The 18,746-nt window shown below is 44.1% G+C and overlaps 1 protein-coding gene across 3 annotated transcripts in view; it reads left to right on the top strand.

Annotated features, from left to right (window-relative positions):
• Positions 1–18,746, top strand: part of LOC135385494 (rho guanine nucleotide exchange factor 11-like) — a 197,182-nt gene that overhangs the window by 16,396 nt on the left and 162,040 nt on the right. For all 3 annotated transcript variants that reach the window (XM_064614838.1, XM_064614836.1, XM_064614837.1), the window contains 8 exons: positions 5,135–5,226; positions 9,018–9,122; positions 9,739–9,846; positions 10,206–10,366; positions 11,265–11,345; positions 13,046–13,168; positions 15,057–15,332; positions 16,756–16,950. In XM_064614838.1, the coding sequence (XP_064470908.1) occupies positions 5,135–5,226; positions 9,018–9,122; positions 9,739–9,846; positions 10,206–10,366; positions 11,265–11,345; positions 13,046–13,168; positions 15,057–15,332; positions 16,756–16,950 (1,141 nt within the window). The remainder of the gene's footprint in view (positions 1–5,134; positions 5,227–9,017; positions 9,123–9,738; positions 9,847–10,205; positions 10,367–11,264; positions 11,346–13,045; positions 13,169–15,056; positions 15,333–16,755; positions 16,951–18,746) is intronic.

Here is an 18,746-nt window from a genome sequence, read left to right as displayed (position 1 = left end):
CAACTTCATACCCGAATGGATTTCGAACGAAATGACTGACCGAAGGTGAAACTGCGGTTTGCGTCCTTTCTCACTTTGAGCCCCTTTTATTGTCTTGTGTGGGGCGCTACAAACGCCGGTATTGCTCGAACAAACCAAAAGAAATTCTCCAGTTCTACTCCGAACGTTATGGAATGCTGCAGCGCCGCGTACTTATACCTGAACGCTGTTTCTGCAGGGACCCTTCTTCAGCGAAAATATGAACGTTCACTTTTCGAAATTGGAGGTTATGGAGTGAAAAAAAAAAAGAAGAAGAAGCTTCCCGCCGGTTAGAGCGTTGCACTTCGCGGAAGAGCCAGTTTCCGGCGGCGCTTTGGCCGAACACACAGTCAGTGGAGCGCGAAGTGGAAAAGCGCCCTTTAGTCTGGGTGCACCAGTATCGAGAGAAAACGAGGAATTACATTCACGCAAACTTCCATCAGTCAGCACTCCCTCGTGCAGGAACATACTTGGGAGTTCCTACCCTCTGTAACTGTGAAGAAGCTTCCGGGTGTCGATGAGGTTGTTATACAGTGCTGCCAAGTCAGCTGCTTTGTAGCTAAGTTTAGGAGCGCGCTCTTCTTAGTATCTGGCTGACAAATCGGGTTTCACTTTGGAGCTGTTGAGGAGCGATATATCGTCCCACGACACGAGCGGGGAAAATACGACCGAACAGAAGGAAACTTCGGTAAATTTTAGGCGTGGTTAGTTTCAAGATACAAACAAACAAAAAGCACGGTAACAAGACGAGGGAAGGCTCATGCTCCTCCGTAGACGTCCTGTCGTCTCGCGACATTTGTATGTGTACGGTGAGGGCAACCCCAGCACACGACAAAGAAGAAGAAGAAGAAAAAAAAAAAAAGAGGCCCTTGGTGTCTTGGACATTGGAGCTCGCGCGTGCATGTCACGCAAATGACCAAGGAACTCAGTCTGCAGCGAGTGTGATGTGGTCCACAAGACGATGGTGATCCCGGACCACCTATCGCTTCATTTTTTTTCGAGTCGACCGAATAATGCTTGTGATCTTGTTTGTGTGGTGACTGCCGCCGTGTGACGAAGATGTAAACATGTTATCGATATCGTTCGTGGCATTAAAGACACATGGAGGAATGTACTATTAAGTAGGGAGCTCTGGTTTGTACTGTTGATTGTGCTAAATTGTATAAAAACACCTTACACGGAGCAGGTGCCCTCACCTTTTTTTTGGAGGGGGGGGGGGGGGGGGGGAGGCGATCGCCTAACGGCGCAGATCATTTGGTTACATCTGCCATTGACTACGGGGTCGGAATCGGTTAGGATCCTCGTGGCTGCAATGTAAACTACAGCAGTATTCACTGCCTGACTGCTCCCTCTGGGAAGTGTCCTTCCGGCATAGGGAGGATGTCGCCGCCACTTGCGTCGCGTGGTCGGGTGATTCCCTCCAACGCGGCCGTCCACAAACAGGTCTGTCGCCGCACAGTGTCGATATTATCGCTCGAAGTATCATGATCTTATCGCTACATAGGCAACGGCTATTAATTTATTCGGTTTCGCGCCGCTGACCCGTGGCGGTGTAAGTTTCGGTGCTTCTTCTTTGTGTTTTTGCTTTTATTGCTACATTTTGTGTTCGACTGCAGTACTTCGGTCGCTTCGGTGTTCACCGCGGTCCAATAAAAATGGGACTTCCTGGACGAAATCGTAACACAGTGTGCGATTTTAAAATATGCCTTTCTTTTTTCTTGTCTTAGCCATGTACGAACACAGGGAAAAAGTTCTCTCCGTTAACTATTTCGACAATCTCTAGCACCCCGTCCGCGTAGTCTTCCATCTCGACCCGGATATTGTGCACGGCGATGCGCATGGCGATGGCCCTGCTCCGAAAACGCGTCGACCGGTCGTGCGCAAAAATGTTCCGGCGCGGCGACACAAGCGAAAGTAGGTCTCGGCAACCGAGTGCTTTATTTTTTATCTTTAGTTTTTTTTCCGCTCTGAGAAAGCGCGATCCCCATGAGCGTACGTGCGTTCAGCCTGGACTCGTGCGGCCTGCGTGATCGATGGAACGTTGGCAAGCGACCCTCCCCTGGTTGCTTTTTCAGTAAACACAACTTAGAAAAGGGGGGAAGCCTTGTGGTGATTGCAGCTTAGGTGTCGCGAATGAGACACCAGAGCAGTTGAACGATTATCATTTGTTTGTTTCGAACTGCTTCGGACAAAGCGGAGACATTTTCCACTGCCAGGCCGTGTGATGTGTGAAAGAAGGAAAAAACAGAAGGCTGTTATGACAACCATATGTCATGTTGTTATGTGACAAATTGAGAGATCTTGCTCGCCTGTTTTGGTTGTGTCTGTCCAAGCAAGTGTGTTCTATTTGATTCCAAGTATGGGCTAAAATTTTAAACTAATGCGACAGTATGTTGCACTAATTATGCTGCTTTTAAAATCTGCTGGAATCTAGCAAAAGGCTTTTTAGTTTCACTAAAAAGAAGCCCAATGAAATGGTCACCTAAACAGCTGTGCATGTACTTTGGGGAGGGCTTCCATTTTTTGGCCACTTTGGTGTGTAGTTCATAATTACTCTATTTCTGAAATGGTAATATTGATCCCACGCTCATGCTTTTACAGATATTTCACTTATCACTTGTAACGCTCGTAACTTGTGATGTTTGATATTAAAACTGATGTCACATTAGGAATAAACTGCTTGTCTACAATCGCGATCGAAGCACCAATTGAAAATTCAAGTTTCTCACTTTGGTGCTGTGTGCCTACAGCACAGTGAACTCAGAAGGTTCCAGAGGAGCATGTTTATAGTCTCAAACATTAACAACGGAGATTTGGCGAGTTGGCGACACATAATTGAGCAGTTGAAGAGTGCGTACTGGAGACCGACATCTTACCAAACTGTCTCATGTATGCACTCTCTCAAACATGTTGGTTCATTAATGCAGTGATTTTTTGTGAGCATATTTGGTAGTGAAGTACAACACACAGTCATGTATGACTGTCTCCTTACCAGCACAACACTGTTCTTACTGAACTTGCAGCTTATGAAAGGATCCATAATGAAGAAAACCTCATGGATCTATGCCACCAGCTCACTTGCTTTTTAACCATTCTTCCGTCTTGTAAGCATTGACGGAAGGATCTAAGGAAAAAGTGCGCAATCCTTTTATTGCTGATTGTTCGGACGCAACAACTTACTTCACAGACAGTGCAGGGACTGATTTTGAGGTAGAATTTAAAATCTGCAGTTTTTCCGAAGAAAAGCAGGATCTCGGCAAGGTATCAAGCACAATCTACCACTTTACCTTGCTGTGCACGTTTACTACCTGTACACGTTTTTACTACTATCACTTGACATTAGTAATAGTCAACAGGCACAGTCGTCCTGATTCAGTCACATAAGGTACAGAGGCATTCCTTTGTGCGTAATTTGTTCACTTAATTGCTTATGTTTAGACCTCAGATAAATGCTGCTGTACTTTAGTAGTGTGGCTTTAGGAATCCCAAGTCAGGTCAGGTGTTGATGTTGCATATTCTTCACTGAAACATGTTGCTGTGATAATTGCCTCTGCAAGAATAAAGTTCAAGCCATGAAATCTAGTGGCCATCTGTAATTTTTGTGTCATGGTAAGCTCTTTTGTGCCTTGCCTCCACAGGCCATAAATACTAGCTCAGTTTCAATATAAAATAGCATGACACAGTAAGAATTGAGTAAAAATTGGCAGATTCTAAATTTTTAAAGAAAACGTTTATATAATTGAGCAGTCTTGGGAAGTAACTTAGCCACAAATAATCACTTACAGAGCAATTAACCAGTGACTGTAACCAATAACTCTTTCTCAGAGAGCAACTTTCCTGTTGAATACCCATCAGCGAAAGGTAATGAAGGAAGATCCGACTAGTTTCAGAAATTAGACGGTCAAACCGGGAATTCCAAAGCAACTGTAGCTAGATGGGAAGTAGTTAAGGTACTTTAGAATTCCATGTTTTTCACTCTTGTTTAAAAAACTAGTCACATCTTCATTGACTGCGTGTTGCCGACTGGTATCCAACGTGAAAGTCGCTCTCTGAGAAGCGAAGTTAATTCACAGCAGCTACTGGTTAATAGCACAGTAAGTGATTACTTGTAACTAAGCTACTTCCCAAGACTGGAATTGACGTCTTTTGTGTGATCTGTTTTTCTCACTTTATATATGATCAGCACTCCGCCGATGGACGTGTAACACTACAGAGATTCACGTTATCACCTCTCGTTTGCTTCAAGTTCAAATTGAGTTCCAATATCCCAATAAGTATATGACTGCCGTAACTGGCGAGGATTGAAAACAAAAAATAAACTCTATTATGCAGCATTTGTTTACTGGTACGACTGAATTGAGTGAGAGGGAGAACGTGGTGCAATCGTCAGACAGGCGAATGATTGTGTAAACCAGAAATGTCAACTGTAAGGCCTTTTGAAACGGGCCTCCTATTTTTGGAGCACAAGGAGCTTTGTTCTTGAAGTCTTTCATGTATAGAAGTGGAGGCCTACTTTTAGACATACTAACTTGCTGGCGTACGAGAGGCTCTCTTTCAGAGAGCCGAACTGAGGGGGTGGGACCGTTTCGAACGGAGCAAGTTTTGTTTGACCAGAGGAAGAAAGTGTACTGGGTGTGCCGTTTGAAAAGTGGATTCTTTCTATGACGCTAGAATTGTTATCCTATGGTGCAGAGTTCCAGGAATTGGCATGGAAGGTGGTGTTGTTCTGTCACAGATAAGGCACTCACAAATTCTGTGTCAGCTGAGAAGGTATATCGTTCTCAAAGCTAAATGTCAAAGCACTGAAAAAGTTAAAAGTTGGCATGAAATAGCTATGCCTGAAAGAGAAAGTGCCACTATGTACCTGGTCATTTACATCATCCAGCGTTGTCACATGTGCACTAGCTTCCTTTCCATCATTTTCATTTACCATGTGTGTGCTCCTTGCTGCATGCGTAATATATTTTTGCTTACCATGTATGACTTCCAGCCACACTAGCAGCATATATTATTTTTTTCCCCTTCAGAGCACGGTAATTCTTTGATGACAACCAAATATATTGTGTGATGTCCTCTGAATGTTGCATTATTTCATGGTGTATTGCTTCCCTTCTAGGTTAGGGAGCTTCAACAAGAATGACACCTGTCGAAGAGGGGAGCGTGACGACCCACCCGTATCCCGCTCTGCTGAAAGTTTTGACACACAGGGTCTGTAGTTTTCCTTGAAATGCACTTTAAGCTCACTATCTTGTGTTTGTGACAAAATTGTGGCAGTGGACTAGTTTTAAGCATTTTACTAACATATTTATGTGGTCATGGTCATTTAACATGGTCACTAAGGAGAGAGATGCTTGGTAAAATTGATGTCGATAGTAGTAGTGCTGCACGAATATTCAGGTTTTCAAATACCAAAACGAATGGTTGTGTATTCAACACAAATTCCAAATTGAATATGAAATTCTATATGTGAATTTCAAATCGAAGAAACGTCTTTTCCAAACTGAATATCACCAAGTAGTTCCGAAGCTGCATGTGTGAGCCTGAAAATGTCACACAAGAAGGTATAAAAAAAAAGTTCTGCGTCATGCGAAGATCCATATGCATATATTGCATACATGTGCTTCACATGCATATGGTTTGATCATAACACTACATAGTATTCACTCCGTATTTGCTGTGGGTTATAACTATTCGCTTCATATTCACTTCATTTTTAAAATTGCTGTTGGTGCATCCCTAGCTTTTGATGTCATTCAATTCGTTCCAGCTCATTGGAGTTCTTCAATATCCACACAGTACAGCTTGTCTTGTCTCTTTGTGTTGTCACATTTACGTGCTGTGTTGCCACTATCAGTGTTCGTTCCATAATGTTCATTTGCTATCTGCCAAAGCTTCCAAACAAGTTACAGAAATTTGGAAATGTGTCTCGTGTCTCACAAGGCCACCCTTGTTGCCCTTTACTCTTTACTTAACTGTGTCTTTTCACGTTCATAAGTTGATTCTTTTCTTTCACTCTAATGTCGGGGATTCCTTTTTTGTGTCCATAATGTTACTCACTTGCAAAACGCACGAGAAAGCAAGTGCTCTTGAGGGTCCCTATCTTTCCTATCTGATAATACGCACCCATGTCCTTCCTGATACTAAGTGTCAAGTTGTTGCCTTATTGTATGCTCTGTTTTCAATGAAGATCCATGATACAATTCCTGGTGTCCAACAAGAGTTGCTTAAGTTCCTTATACAAATTATTATCCCGGATCCCGTATAATCCCATCAAGCATCCGGCGATAAAAATTTACAACAGAAAGTATACGGTTGAGAGCATCTGACTTTAATGAGAAGAGACTTTCGTGCAGAAGGCTGCACTTCTTCAGGTCTGATTCTGAGCGACCCGATGAAGTTCTGCGCGAAAGTCTCACGTCTTTAAAATTAGATGCTCCCAACCATAGCCGGAGAGTTTTCAAGCTGCCAGAGGTGGCCGGAGGCACAATGAACCCGCCTCCACCCCTCTTCATACACAGAGGTTGAGCAGGGTGTCAGGAACTCCATGATGTGACATTGTGAGGTGTTTTTTCATATTTTTAACAGGATTTTCATGGTCACTCATGAAACACATGATTCTTATGATATCCCTCAAAGGGTTCTTCTTGAGTGTCAGCTGGGTAGACTTCCCGGAGGGGGCCTGACGCCCCCTGGGAAAGTTCCAGGGCTCAGGTCCCCAGCCCCCCTGCAGTCAGCACCTATGCTATCAGCTGTCTTGTTTCTGTTTCTTAGCTACAATAATGAAGAATGAAATTAGACTGAATTGCTTTACATGAGTCTGTAGGCTTTGAATGAGCTCATATGTATAAGCTGTAATGCAATAAGCTCAAGAGCTTCTAGATTAGGGTACAGGAAAGACGAAACATTGAGTCACTGTGCTTATCTGCGGGGCATGTGCAAACCACAGGGTGAAAAAAGAGAGAAAGGAACAAAAGCACTGCTTGCAACATGCAACACAAGAAAAATTAATTTTGTAGGCCACCTAAAATTACTTAAGGCAAGTTTATCAGGAAGAAGATGCCCTCCTCGAATCTTTTTGAACTCTAAAGTAGGTTGACGAGACAAGTTTCTACGAGCACCTTTCAGGCACTTGGACTTCGACAACAAACTAGATAACTTCAAGCTGCTTCCTTTCCCACTGGCATATCAAAGCTAGCTGGCAATGTCCTGAATAAACCACACGAGCACATGATACTGTTCAGGTCTGGCAGGAAACTTGCTTAAAGAAGTAGAGAGGGCCTTCAAAAAACTTTTCAGATTAAGACGTCTGATGAAAGTGTGTGTGTCATATTTACCGAACGGCGCTAAAGGTTTTTGATGTGTGCAATTTGTTTCCCAGAAAAAAAACTCACATAAACATGGGTCCGCACCTTCACCCTTAACTCGCCACTCCAAGCATTACGAGGAGGAGAAGGTATGATGCACCGTCACCGATTACGTTATAAGAAGAACTCGTTCTGGTTCACCGGTCAGTGGGGGTCAGCGCCTTGTCCCTTTGCCACTGTAAACCAGTTTTGCCAGTTCTCCCGGGGAATTGGGGATAGAAGGAGCGGCCGAATCATTACCGAGTCAGGAGAAAGACTTTTTCAGAACCCCGAACAGCCGAGTAGCAGACGACAGAGGAGTAGCAGACATTTCTCTAGACCAATCAGCGAGCGTTCTCCTTATAGCATAAGCGCGAGGTTCCAGGCAGATCACAGGCTGGTACTGCTCTTCACCGCCGTTGCGCACAGTCGCTTTTTGTGACGTACTTTAAATTCAATTCTGCAGTAATTATGACTCTGTGGTGTGAATTACTTCGCATGGTGCATCATACTGGCCTACTTAACAGTTTTATAGGAAGAAAAGAGGGTGTTCAAAATGACCTCTGTGCTACTTTAGAGAGATAGTTCGCTGTCGAGGCACCGAGTCGTTGATTTCTGTTGTAGAGGGTGGTGTATTTCAAACTTTATCAGGTCCGTGCATTACTTTCGGGCAGCTCGAGCGGTATGATTTATTGTAGGCACCTGAAATCAGTGGGATCCACACAAGTAGGCTTTCCCATGGAAAATGATGTACGCACGATGTCAGTCCGACAACAGGGTGACGACAAGAGACAGTTTCCCTGGAAGAGGTGTGGCTTCCTGTCACAAGCCTAGAAGCCACGAGCCAATTGCAGCCTCCCGTAATATGCTCTTCCCCCGGCCGTGTTGCTGGTTCCCACGCGAAAATGGTGAAAACTCGGGGAAAATACGTTGATTTCGAACGAAAGGGATTGATCCGGAGTTGCTCATTGTCTATGGCACATGTCTAGCACGTTTCTTTCAGTTTTGCTTGAGAGCAAACTGTCCCTGTTGATGGAAAGGCACCAGCGGTGAAATACAAACCTTATATATTCAAACAAGGTTTTATTTCCGTTTTTTTTTTTTTTTGTAGTCAACTTTGTGCAATACACCATCAAAAGCTTATTGAGCAGTTGCAGTTGCTGCTGCAGCAGCAGCTGCAGACGACCCAGGTTCAATTCCTGGCATCAACTCCTCTTTCCCTGAGTTGTTCTGTTGCTTTTTATGTCTTGAGAGCTTCCAGTGTTTCTCACCATCAGAAGTGGCAACACTGTATTCAACAGGAGATAACAGGCTTGTGACATATTTGTCCTCTGATCTGCTCCAATTGGATACAAAACCACAATACATATATTTAAATATTGAGCCTTTCTTAGCCATGCTTTTCTGTGCATTCCCAGATTCATACCAGCTTTAGGATAACAATCGTTCTGTTGGACATTGAAGTTACAATACAGCAAAAAAGTTTTCGACGTTAATTCACATTCCCTAATGTGTAAAAACACGTAAACAACGAGAATTTTTTCCCTGAGTTGTTTGAATTTGTGTAAAAACAGTTTTATCTACTTTTGATTAGCATGTTAAAAACATATACAGCACATTTGGGTTGGTCATGCTGCCTCTCTTCTACACTTACAGGTGTTCTTTTAGTTCAGAGGTGCCTGATAGTTCAACGTGATGAAAAAGGGTATGGCCTCACAGTGTCTGGAGACAATCCGGTGTTTGTACAGTCTGTTAAGCCAGGTGAGTTAAGCAGTATGCACTTGCATATTTTGTTATGATTACCATCTTGTTTCGTTATGTAGCTGATTTAGTTATGGAGTTCACCTCTTTCATTTGCCCAATAGGAAATATGCACTGTTAAATCGTGTCCTTTGGAATTTAGCACTTCTTTTAAAGGAGATGCTAAACTTGCAGCACTGTTTTCCTTGCTCTGTCTGCTTAAATGTAAGGAAAAGAAAATGACAGTCAGTCTAGTAGAGGCCTTCTTAAAGTTTCAATTATGATTACATGGTTAATTTCTCTGTCTCAATTCTTTTCGCTTACTACTTTTCATGTAGATAGTGTCACTTAAGAAAGAAGTCAGAGTTCCTGTCCCATTGCAAAAAAAATTATCGAGGTGATTATTAATAATTATGCCAAGACTTGATCAGGTGATCATTTACAACGGCGCTATATATTTGTGCAACGGTACGTTGCACCTCGCAGTGAATGTGGTCATACTTTCACTTACAGAACTGTTTCCCCATTATTTTATGGTGTTAAAATGCCTGGCCCCTCTACAGGAAAAACTGTTTTCCAGTCAGCAACATTGTGAACTACTGACCCAATGTAATCCATTCGTGAATGTCACTCGCAGGTGGAGCGGCTGCCAGAGCAGGGGTTCACCAAGGCGATCGAATAATCAAAGTGAATGGCACCCTGGTCACCCAGTCAAACCACCAGGATGTTGTCAAATTGATCAAATGTATGTATGGTACTCTTTGATAGGTACAGTATTCAATGGGCACACCGTGTTACCCACATTTCTCGGCATGCTATATTTTGCGAGGTTGAGATGTTCAAAATTGCACCTCTTGTCGCATATGTCAGCATTTCAGGAGATACAATTGTTTCTGGCAAGCTGGTCGTCATCGTTTTGTTCTGGCATGCCGAGAACTGTGCGGTAGTACGATATAATTTGGGGTATTTGTTCGTATGATGATCTTTTTAATTGCTGCATTCGGTGTTCAGAAATTCTGCAATATTGCTTGCATTTCTCTGGTATTTGGAACTCCCACCATTTTGCCAGTCTTTGTTTCCACCCACTCTCTTCATTTCATGCAGCGGGGTCCTATGTGGCCCTCACCCTCTTGGGTCCCCCTCCTGGCGAACCATGCCGTCCAGTGCCTGTGGTGCATACACCCAGCATCAGCCAGCCCCATGCGCCCCTCACACCCAGGACCTCTGGTACTTCGGAACGGATCACAGGTCCTCAGCCCGTGGATGTAAGTGCTCAGCTACGGGTCTTGTCTGAGAATATTTGTAATGTAAATGGTGTTACGTTTCATATTTCACCCCATTACCGCTAGCAATGCCATAGAGCAGTGGTTCTCAACCGATGTTCAACGAAACCTACTGGTTCTCTTTGAGCCTTGTCCTCAGGTTCCGTGAAACTCGAATGCATGATAGTGCTCACCCATATGTCACCTATGTGATTGGCATCAACATCGCAGAACCACCGTGGCTGACGCTTGTTGTAAAGAGTACACCAAGCAGTTATCGTCATCTATCATTATGCAGCATTAAAATTCGTAAATCTTTGGGCATTGGATGCTTATGTGTAGGGCCTGACTTTTTAGGGTTAAACCCGTATCCGCCCGATATTTACCCCCCGAACGAAATCTGTAAAATTCGGGTTTAACCCGAATCTACCCGAAAACATCCGGGTCGCGTGGCGCACTCGTAAGCGTGCATTAAAATAAAGTTTGATAACATTGCTAAACATTAGTTCCATGTTAAGACAAATTTTTATTAAACAAAAAAAAATCACCCGAATGCACCCGAATTCCTGACGGCAGAATATGCCGTAACAGGATTTAACCCGAATACACCCGAATTTTCGAATGAAAAGTATCACCCGATATTTACCCTCCGAATTTGGCCAAAAATAAAACCCGAAAAAGTCAGGCCCTACTTATGTGTTTGTGTCGTCCATGTTTTTAACACGCTTCGGCTACTTCACGTTGTGTAGCAGTAGGTTCCTCAAAATCGTACTGGCACCACCGCGGGTCCCCAGCATAATATAAGTTGAGAACCACTGGCATAGAGTATCATGCCTGGTAACGAAACTCCCCTATCATCGTCATCAAAATAAAGTTGTTTTCACTTCTGTATCCTCCACAGCCCGAACAGCAACAACAGTGCACCAATATTTCTTACCAGACAATCAAGAAGATGCTGGAGAAAGAGCAGAACTATTTAGATGTAAGTGGTGGTCCAACTTTGGATGTTATTGTTTCTGAGATTGAAAAGGTAGCATTGGGTCTTCCATAAATGTTGTCTGAAGTAGAGCCCTGCACGGGCCGACTTTTCCGGGCCCGACCCGGCCTGGGCGCATCGAAAAATGGCCCGGCCCGACCCGGGCCCAAACCTTCATATTTTTATGCGGCCTGGCCCGGCCCGGCGACCCAGTCAATAGAGCCCTGCCCAACCCGACGTCTAAGCAAATAGAGCCCGGCCCGGTGAATCGGCAAGTAGATCCCGGCCTAGTATTTCCAGCCGTGACGTACGCGTTTCTGGCACTTATCAAACAAATTTATATGTAAATTTATAAGGAGAGAAGACAAGGCCACAAACATACAAGTGATGGCGGTTTAGCACCGTAACCGCACGCGACTAAATTAAATCCAGAACGCACGCGGTCATGGGCGTTATCGTTACACTGTCAAGTTTTTGCGGAGGTAGAGGATGCTGTCGACAAACTCCTTCTCCCAGTCCCTACCCCTCTCATCAAGCTTTCCCAACGTGATTGTGAAATACGAAAGGAGTGAGGAGCAATGTAAAGTGGCTTTGAGATTGTTCTAGAGGGTCGAATCATATGGTGTCCTTTGCTTGTCTTTGTAAAATATGCACAGGAATGATGCTAGCGCATGATGATGTGAACTAATAGATCTCCATTGTGTGGAATTAGCTGCGTGGCCCGGCTGGGCCTGACTCTCGGAAACATGTTTGTCGGCCCGGGCCCGACCCGGCCCGCGGTGGTGGCGTATTTTGACGGCTCGGCCCGGCCCGGAACACACAGCCAATAATAAGCCCGGCCCGACCCGCGGGACGGGTCAGTGCCCGTGCAGGGCTCTAGTCTAAAGTCCTCAGAATTCTTAAGACCGGGCTACTTACGGTTTAGCTGGTGTCTGCTTACCCTCTCACATGTCCGGTGACACACCACTCCCTTCGGTGATTGGCTATGTGACTTTTTTTAATCTTATCAAGAGTACATAGTTCACCATTTCGCTTACCACAGTGTTATCGTTGTAGTCATTCCTGTGACTAGCATATATAAAATTAGAGTCAAACTCCTTTATAGCGAACACCTTTTTAACGAAAATACCACTACAGCAAATTTTTTTGCGGTCCCGCTGGAGCCCTATAGGTCCAATAATGGACATCCTTTTTAACGAAAATACCTTTACTGCGAATTTTTTTTGCTGTCCCCTGAGTTTCGTTGTAAAGGAGTTTGACTGTATATGTATGTTAGTGTTTGTGTGTTGTAGTGCGTGTACTGTTTTCCCATCTCCCTTTTTTTAGTACGTATGCTTGTGTGTGCTACCCTTAGCTTTTGGAAGTTGGGTTTGCTTGTGCAAATCGTAAATTTCAAAATTTTTGATTATTGTGAAACTCAGAATGACCTGTGAATACGATACTGGTCCTACTGTACAGAAGGACAGTACCTGAGTACCTCGGGTACCGCCCTTTTGTAGTGATGTACCAGCTTGTCGACTCGTTACTGCTACTGTTCAGTTGTAGTAAAAGCGTACTTAACCGCCAAGTCCTGCTGCGTTTCTAAATAACCGTATATGTTACTTAATACAGAACAGCCTGTAAGTATCTTCAGTACATGGCCATCGTAAAATATAAATTTTGCAAAAAAATTTGCAAAAGTGTATAATGTGTTATTTTTATGACAGAAAATATTGGCGGAATGCAACAAGAACCCCTCGGATAAGGCACGTGCTGAGATGCAGAGCGCAAAGAAACGCATTTCCAACCTGGAACGGCAGCTGCATACAATAAGGGGCTCACATAATGATGTAAGTCTTCAGCTTCCTTGGATTGTCATTGTCTTGTCATGATATACGGACAGTACCACGGCCTAACAATTTCATCGGAACAAAGATGCCCATGTATGAATTGAGTGAAGAATTTTTCGGACATTTCTCTGACAAATGTTTTGGAGAAATGTGGTATTTCTATTTCTGTGCAAAGAGGGTCCTGTTATATTTTCTTTGCATAATTTTTAAGCCTCTGTAATGGGAACCACAAGTCGATGTTCACTTAAAAGTAGTAGTTTTGTGCAAGCTACATCCACGATTTTGAAGAATTGAATTTTACTTGATGTCGTACCTGAGCCCCTTTCGGGCCAGTCTGGCTTCGTTGCTGCTAGCTACTATTAGAAGAGAAGAAGGCAACATCTCCTTGATTTTAAGGATCGTAGAGTAACCTGACTACTTTTGTTCATCCTGAACCGCGTGTGTTTTGTCATACTCGCCGTTATCTGCCCTACGCCCCGTGTAAGAAATCTGTCATCTATTGCATTCCTCTTAGCTGTGGTGTTGAGTATGTAGGTCAGACTAGGAGAGGTATCAACGACGTCCTCAAAGAGCGTGCTTGCAACGTTCAGAAAAATGTCACTTCCTCTGAAATTGCCAAGCATGTGTCATCCTGTAGTGGTTGTGAGCCCCTGTGGTCTCAAACAAGCATTGTACATGTTGTTAAAGATGACCTGTTACATATTATATTAGAAGTATCAACGATTGCCTGTATTCCCTCTTGTATTAGTCAGCCCTCTGCGACCTTGCTCCCTTCCCTTAGTGACCTCCTTTCCCCCACCTAGTGTAGTGTCTTATTGAATGAAGTTGTCATTGCTGGTTAGCCTCGTCCTGTCCGGTTCTTTGTTCACGTCCTCGTCGCTCTACGATGTTCAAGCTCAAGGAGTAGTTGCCTTCTTCACCATCACACCAGCTCACTTGCCTTCTTGTGTTGTGTTTATTATTAGAAGAGTTTCCTATCAAAATTTGCAAAATGAATTGGTTTTACTTTCATTGTTTGTTATGGAATGGTTTTATTGTGCAGTAGTATTGAGAACTAACCAAAAGAGATTTGCAGCAGTAACAAGCTGCAGTCTGAATTTCTAGGTGCTAGGTACAAAAAAGTGTTCTGCTTGACTTCAAGTGATAGCTGTTAATTCATTACAATAGTTTAGAATCCAAATAGTTTGACTGTTACTAAGCTTTCTTAAATTGGGACATTGCCCATTTTGGGATCATTGCTACATTCTTCATTCACACTGTTACTGCACATGCCATGACATGTGACTCATTTGTTTTATATGTCTTGGCAGTGGTCAGCCTTAGAGCAGCTGTCTTCCAGCTCTATTGTGACTTGTTCTTGTCTTGCTTGACTGACTTACGTTGCTTGGCACTTGTTCCATGAAGACAAGAGCCAGGGAAAGCAAAAGCACAAAAAGTCGACATGGACGAAAGCTTTCCTGGACGTGGTCTGAGTTTTTTTTCCATGTCGTCTTTTCTCCGTGTTTGCTTCCTATGCTCATGCCGTTGTCTTCATGGATCTCATCTACCTGCTTGCCTGCATCTGTGCCATCTTATTGTCTCTCGTGATACTTTCGTTACGCAACTAGCCTAGTCAAATAGCCGAGCTGGTTCTTCCTATCAGTTCTGTTGGAAACTGATGATACTAACCCTGCTCTCACTCTCCTTCTATCCGACACTGCATTTATCATGGACAAAGAAGCTTTACTGAGTGTAATATTCACAACGTTTACTCTTTACACACTTTAACTCTACAACAACATGCTCATGCTACGTAAAGTTCATGAAGAGTTGACACATCTGACTTCCTCTTATGTATAAACACTCTGTGGAAGTGATCTTAACACCACGTGCGTGTGACCCCATTCAGTGGCAGAGGACGTCACCCAAGTCGCCTTCCAGCCAGCGGAATTCAGGGGACATGGAAGGGATGAGCCACCGCTCCAGCTCATTCCACGTTTCTTCTGGCCAGACACGAGTGCATCCCATCATGCACCAGGTGTCTGCCCCCTCCTTTCCCCGCGAATGGATGCCACCCCCCTCTGCCCCTGCCCTGGTACCCAGCAGGAATGACACTAAGCCCCTGGGTGCTTCGGCATCCATGGAGAACATAGCAAATTCCTCCGGCCACGATGGAGTCTGCTGGGTGAGATGGTGTTTACAAACTGGAAAGTTGGGCTGACATGCCACGCGACAAATAAATAAATGATTAGCCTTGCGCCTTAGCTTTGTTATGCTAAGGGACCTGTGAAATTAAGCTTTGTGACAGAGTTGTCCACTGAAAAGTAGGAAGCTGAGGGGTATGTGCCATCACTCAAGTGTGTACTGGCAGCAAAATTGGCTATGTCTGGTACTGTACTTAGTGGTACTCACTGTATTTAAGTACAACGTGTGGTAAGGTGTCAGCACTGTAGTACGATTTGCAGTGCAGTTCGAGCGTGCTGCATTCACAGCCCTCATAAGCTTTCCTTTGGTGTTCATACATAAATTTAATACAGTTTTATGCGAAATGTAAAAAGCCCAAATAAAATGGAAGCTATTGCTTCCAGAATTGCTTCCAGCTGTTGCTTGAAGAATTGCTACGTCTTGCTAGGAAGACGATGCATCGAATGACACCTTGATCATGCTGCTATCCTGACCACCTCACACCAAATTTTTCGGTTAAAAATGTCCATTTTGTCCAATTTTCACAACTTCCCGATTTTTTTACTGCGGCTTAGAGAGCGCTTGTGGGGAATTTTGTGGGAGAAATATCAGCATATTATAGTGCAAAAAAATTCATAAACTTGCACAAACTTCGCAAATGTTGTGCATGCTACAAGCGTCGAGCCTGTTGAGCGTGATGGTGAAAATTGCTTAACACTGTAAAATGAACTCTCCCTTATCAAATAAGACACTTTCTGCATGCTTATGTGGGTCATAATTAGAGCCTGAAGTTTTAGGGTTTCACCCGATTCTTCCCCGAACTTGCACCCCGAATTGAAGTTTGCCTCCTTACGGTGAAACCCGATTTTTACCCGGCAAATTGCCCTCACTGAGATGTGTGTAGGAATGCACACTAACTTGTTTGGCAGCAAATGCAGTTACATCACCATTTCTACGGAACTAATTCAGTTAGTTTCAGTAATTGAGCCCGATTTGTCCCAGAATTTAGTGTACTCGAAGTTTTTCCACCCAAATTTGCATGAACTTAGAGCCCATGTTTATTTACTCGATTTTTACTTCCCGAATTTAGAAAAAAATATTTCCCGAAAACTTCAGGCTCTAGAATGTCTGCTCTAAACAACATAAGCGTTCGCCAAGCATTGCATCTTTGAGGGGCTCTGCACCCCATCAAGTTAAATTTCATTAGAAAAGACCAATCTTTTGTTGCTTTTGGAGTCATAAGGAACCGCCCCCCAAAAATCTAATAAAATTGTATGTGTGTGTGTGTGGGGGGGGGGGGGGGGTCGAGTGGCACCTCGGACCACTTGGCCTGGAATGGCCCAGCTCTTAATTAGTTTCATCACATTACACCATAGTTCGGCGCAGCATAGCCTGGTGATTTTAATTTACATCTTTTGCTGCAGGCAAAGCAAGCTGGAGCGAAGCACTCTCGCCAACGTTCCAGTCCGGATAACCTAATGTACGTGATGGAAGGGATGGACTATGACATGGATGCGTTGCATCCGCCGTTGAACATACCCCCAGAGCACGAGGATCCTTGGAACAGTGAGGGCGCTTCACCTGAGCTGGTTTCAAAGAAATCACGCTCTGCATCAAGGGTAATGAACATCAGCGTGTAGCAGAGTTGATTGGGTTCTTGCACAGCAAAGCCGCATCATCATACTCAGATTTCGCGGGATGTTTGATTAATGTGGTGGGCTCCAGTGTACCATAGCCTGCTCGCTTTCTGACAAACTGTAATAGCGGTGTCAACCTATGGTTCAGTAAAATTTAGAGCTGTGTGAATAGCGAAATTTCCATTGCGAATCGAATACGAATAATTCATTGAGAGCCGCCCCGAATTCAAATAATCAGAAAAGGCCCAATTTCAAAAATTTTTGAATACCTCATGGTGGAATATTTTGTGGTGCTGTGCTCATTCGGTGATGTTCCACTACAGTCAAATTCCTTTATAGCGAACACCTTTTTAACGAAAATACCACTACAGGAAATTTTTTTTTCGGTCCCGCTGGAGCCTATAGGTCCAATAATAGACATCCTTTTTAACGAAAAAACCTTCACTGCGAATTTTTTTTGCTGTCCCCTGAGTTTCGTTGTAAAGGAGTTTGACTGTACAAACATGTGAGCCTTTTCATACAGCATGACATATCGTGAGAGAAGGGTCCCTCTGTGTTGTGTATGGTTAGTCGGACTTTTTTAGGTAAAACCCGATATCGCCCGAATTTACCCCCCCGAATGACTCACTAGGCAATCGGGTTTAACCCGAAAACTACCGGTCAAGACCCGCCATCGCGCGGCTGTCCTCGGAAACATTGGCAGAAGCTAGCGCCGCCTTGGCGCCAAAAACTCCTTCATTGTGCATGTGCGTCGTAGCACGTGCTCTGTTTTGTTTATAATTTTGTTTTATTGCGCGGAGGAGACGCGCACGTTCGGTAGGGCGTATACTTCGTTTCTGTGCGGCGTTTCATTCTTCGTGGTCTTGGCTTCGGCTGTATCGACCTGTCATGGGCCGGAAAAGGAAGAGTCTTGAAGACTGGACAGCGCAGTATGAGGACTTAGAGATCGTCAAAAAAGGTGACGGTGAAGATGTGCTCGCCTGCCGGTTCTGCCACTTAGTGCTCCCATCAGATCCGTCAAAGAAGCCTTATGATAGGATTAAGGAACACTTCGCATCCGCAAGGCATGGCACGCTCAAAAGTAAAGTTGATGGAGAGCAGACACTGTTTGATGTCTGCTATCGCCAGCTGGACAGGGAGAAAAGTTCAGAAAAAGCCATCCACGAGTTTGTGCTCACGATAGCGAAAAGCGGAATCAGCCTTAAACACGCTGACGGACCACTCTGCGAATTTGTCCGGAAATACTGCCCTGCTGCAAGAGCTATGTCTGCAAGCCACCAGTTCCGTCGTAAACAACTGCTGGAGGTGTTCACTAAGCACCTAGAAGACATTCGAGATGACGTCAAGGACTGAAAGTTAAGTTTTATCGTCGACGAGTCGCCTGATACAATGGGATACCCGACGGTGAATACGCTAATCTGTTTCTTCAGCCACCAGAAACAGCAAAAGGTCGTCTACCTCGTAGATGTAAAGCGACTGAAGCTATGCAACGTATATACCGTCGCAAATGTGCTTCGCGAAGTGTCGACATCCCTAGGCAAGTCTTGGACAGACGTGATAGCGATTTCAAGTGATTCTGTGCAGTACATGCAAAGGATGGTGAAAGATGTGAACGGCAGGGAAGCGGTAAAGATTCTGCACATAAAGGATGCGGTACATGCAGACGCCACAAAGAACTCTATAGATGACGAACATCTGAAGGCCCAGCTGATATTACTGGTCAACAACTGCTGATTATCTTATCAAAGGTTTCGTGTTATCACTACAACTTGCAAAAA

The sequence above is a fragment of the Ornithodoros turicata genome, chromosome 2 (genome assembly GCF_037126465.1).
Source record: "Ornithodoros turicata isolate Travis chromosome 2, ASM3712646v1, whole genome shotgun sequence".
In the NCBI taxonomy this organism is placed as follows: Eukaryota; Metazoa; Arthropoda; class Arachnida; order Ixodida; family Argasidae; genus Ornithodoros; species Ornithodoros turicata.
This window is presented reverse-complemented; position numbering and strand designations above follow the sequence as displayed.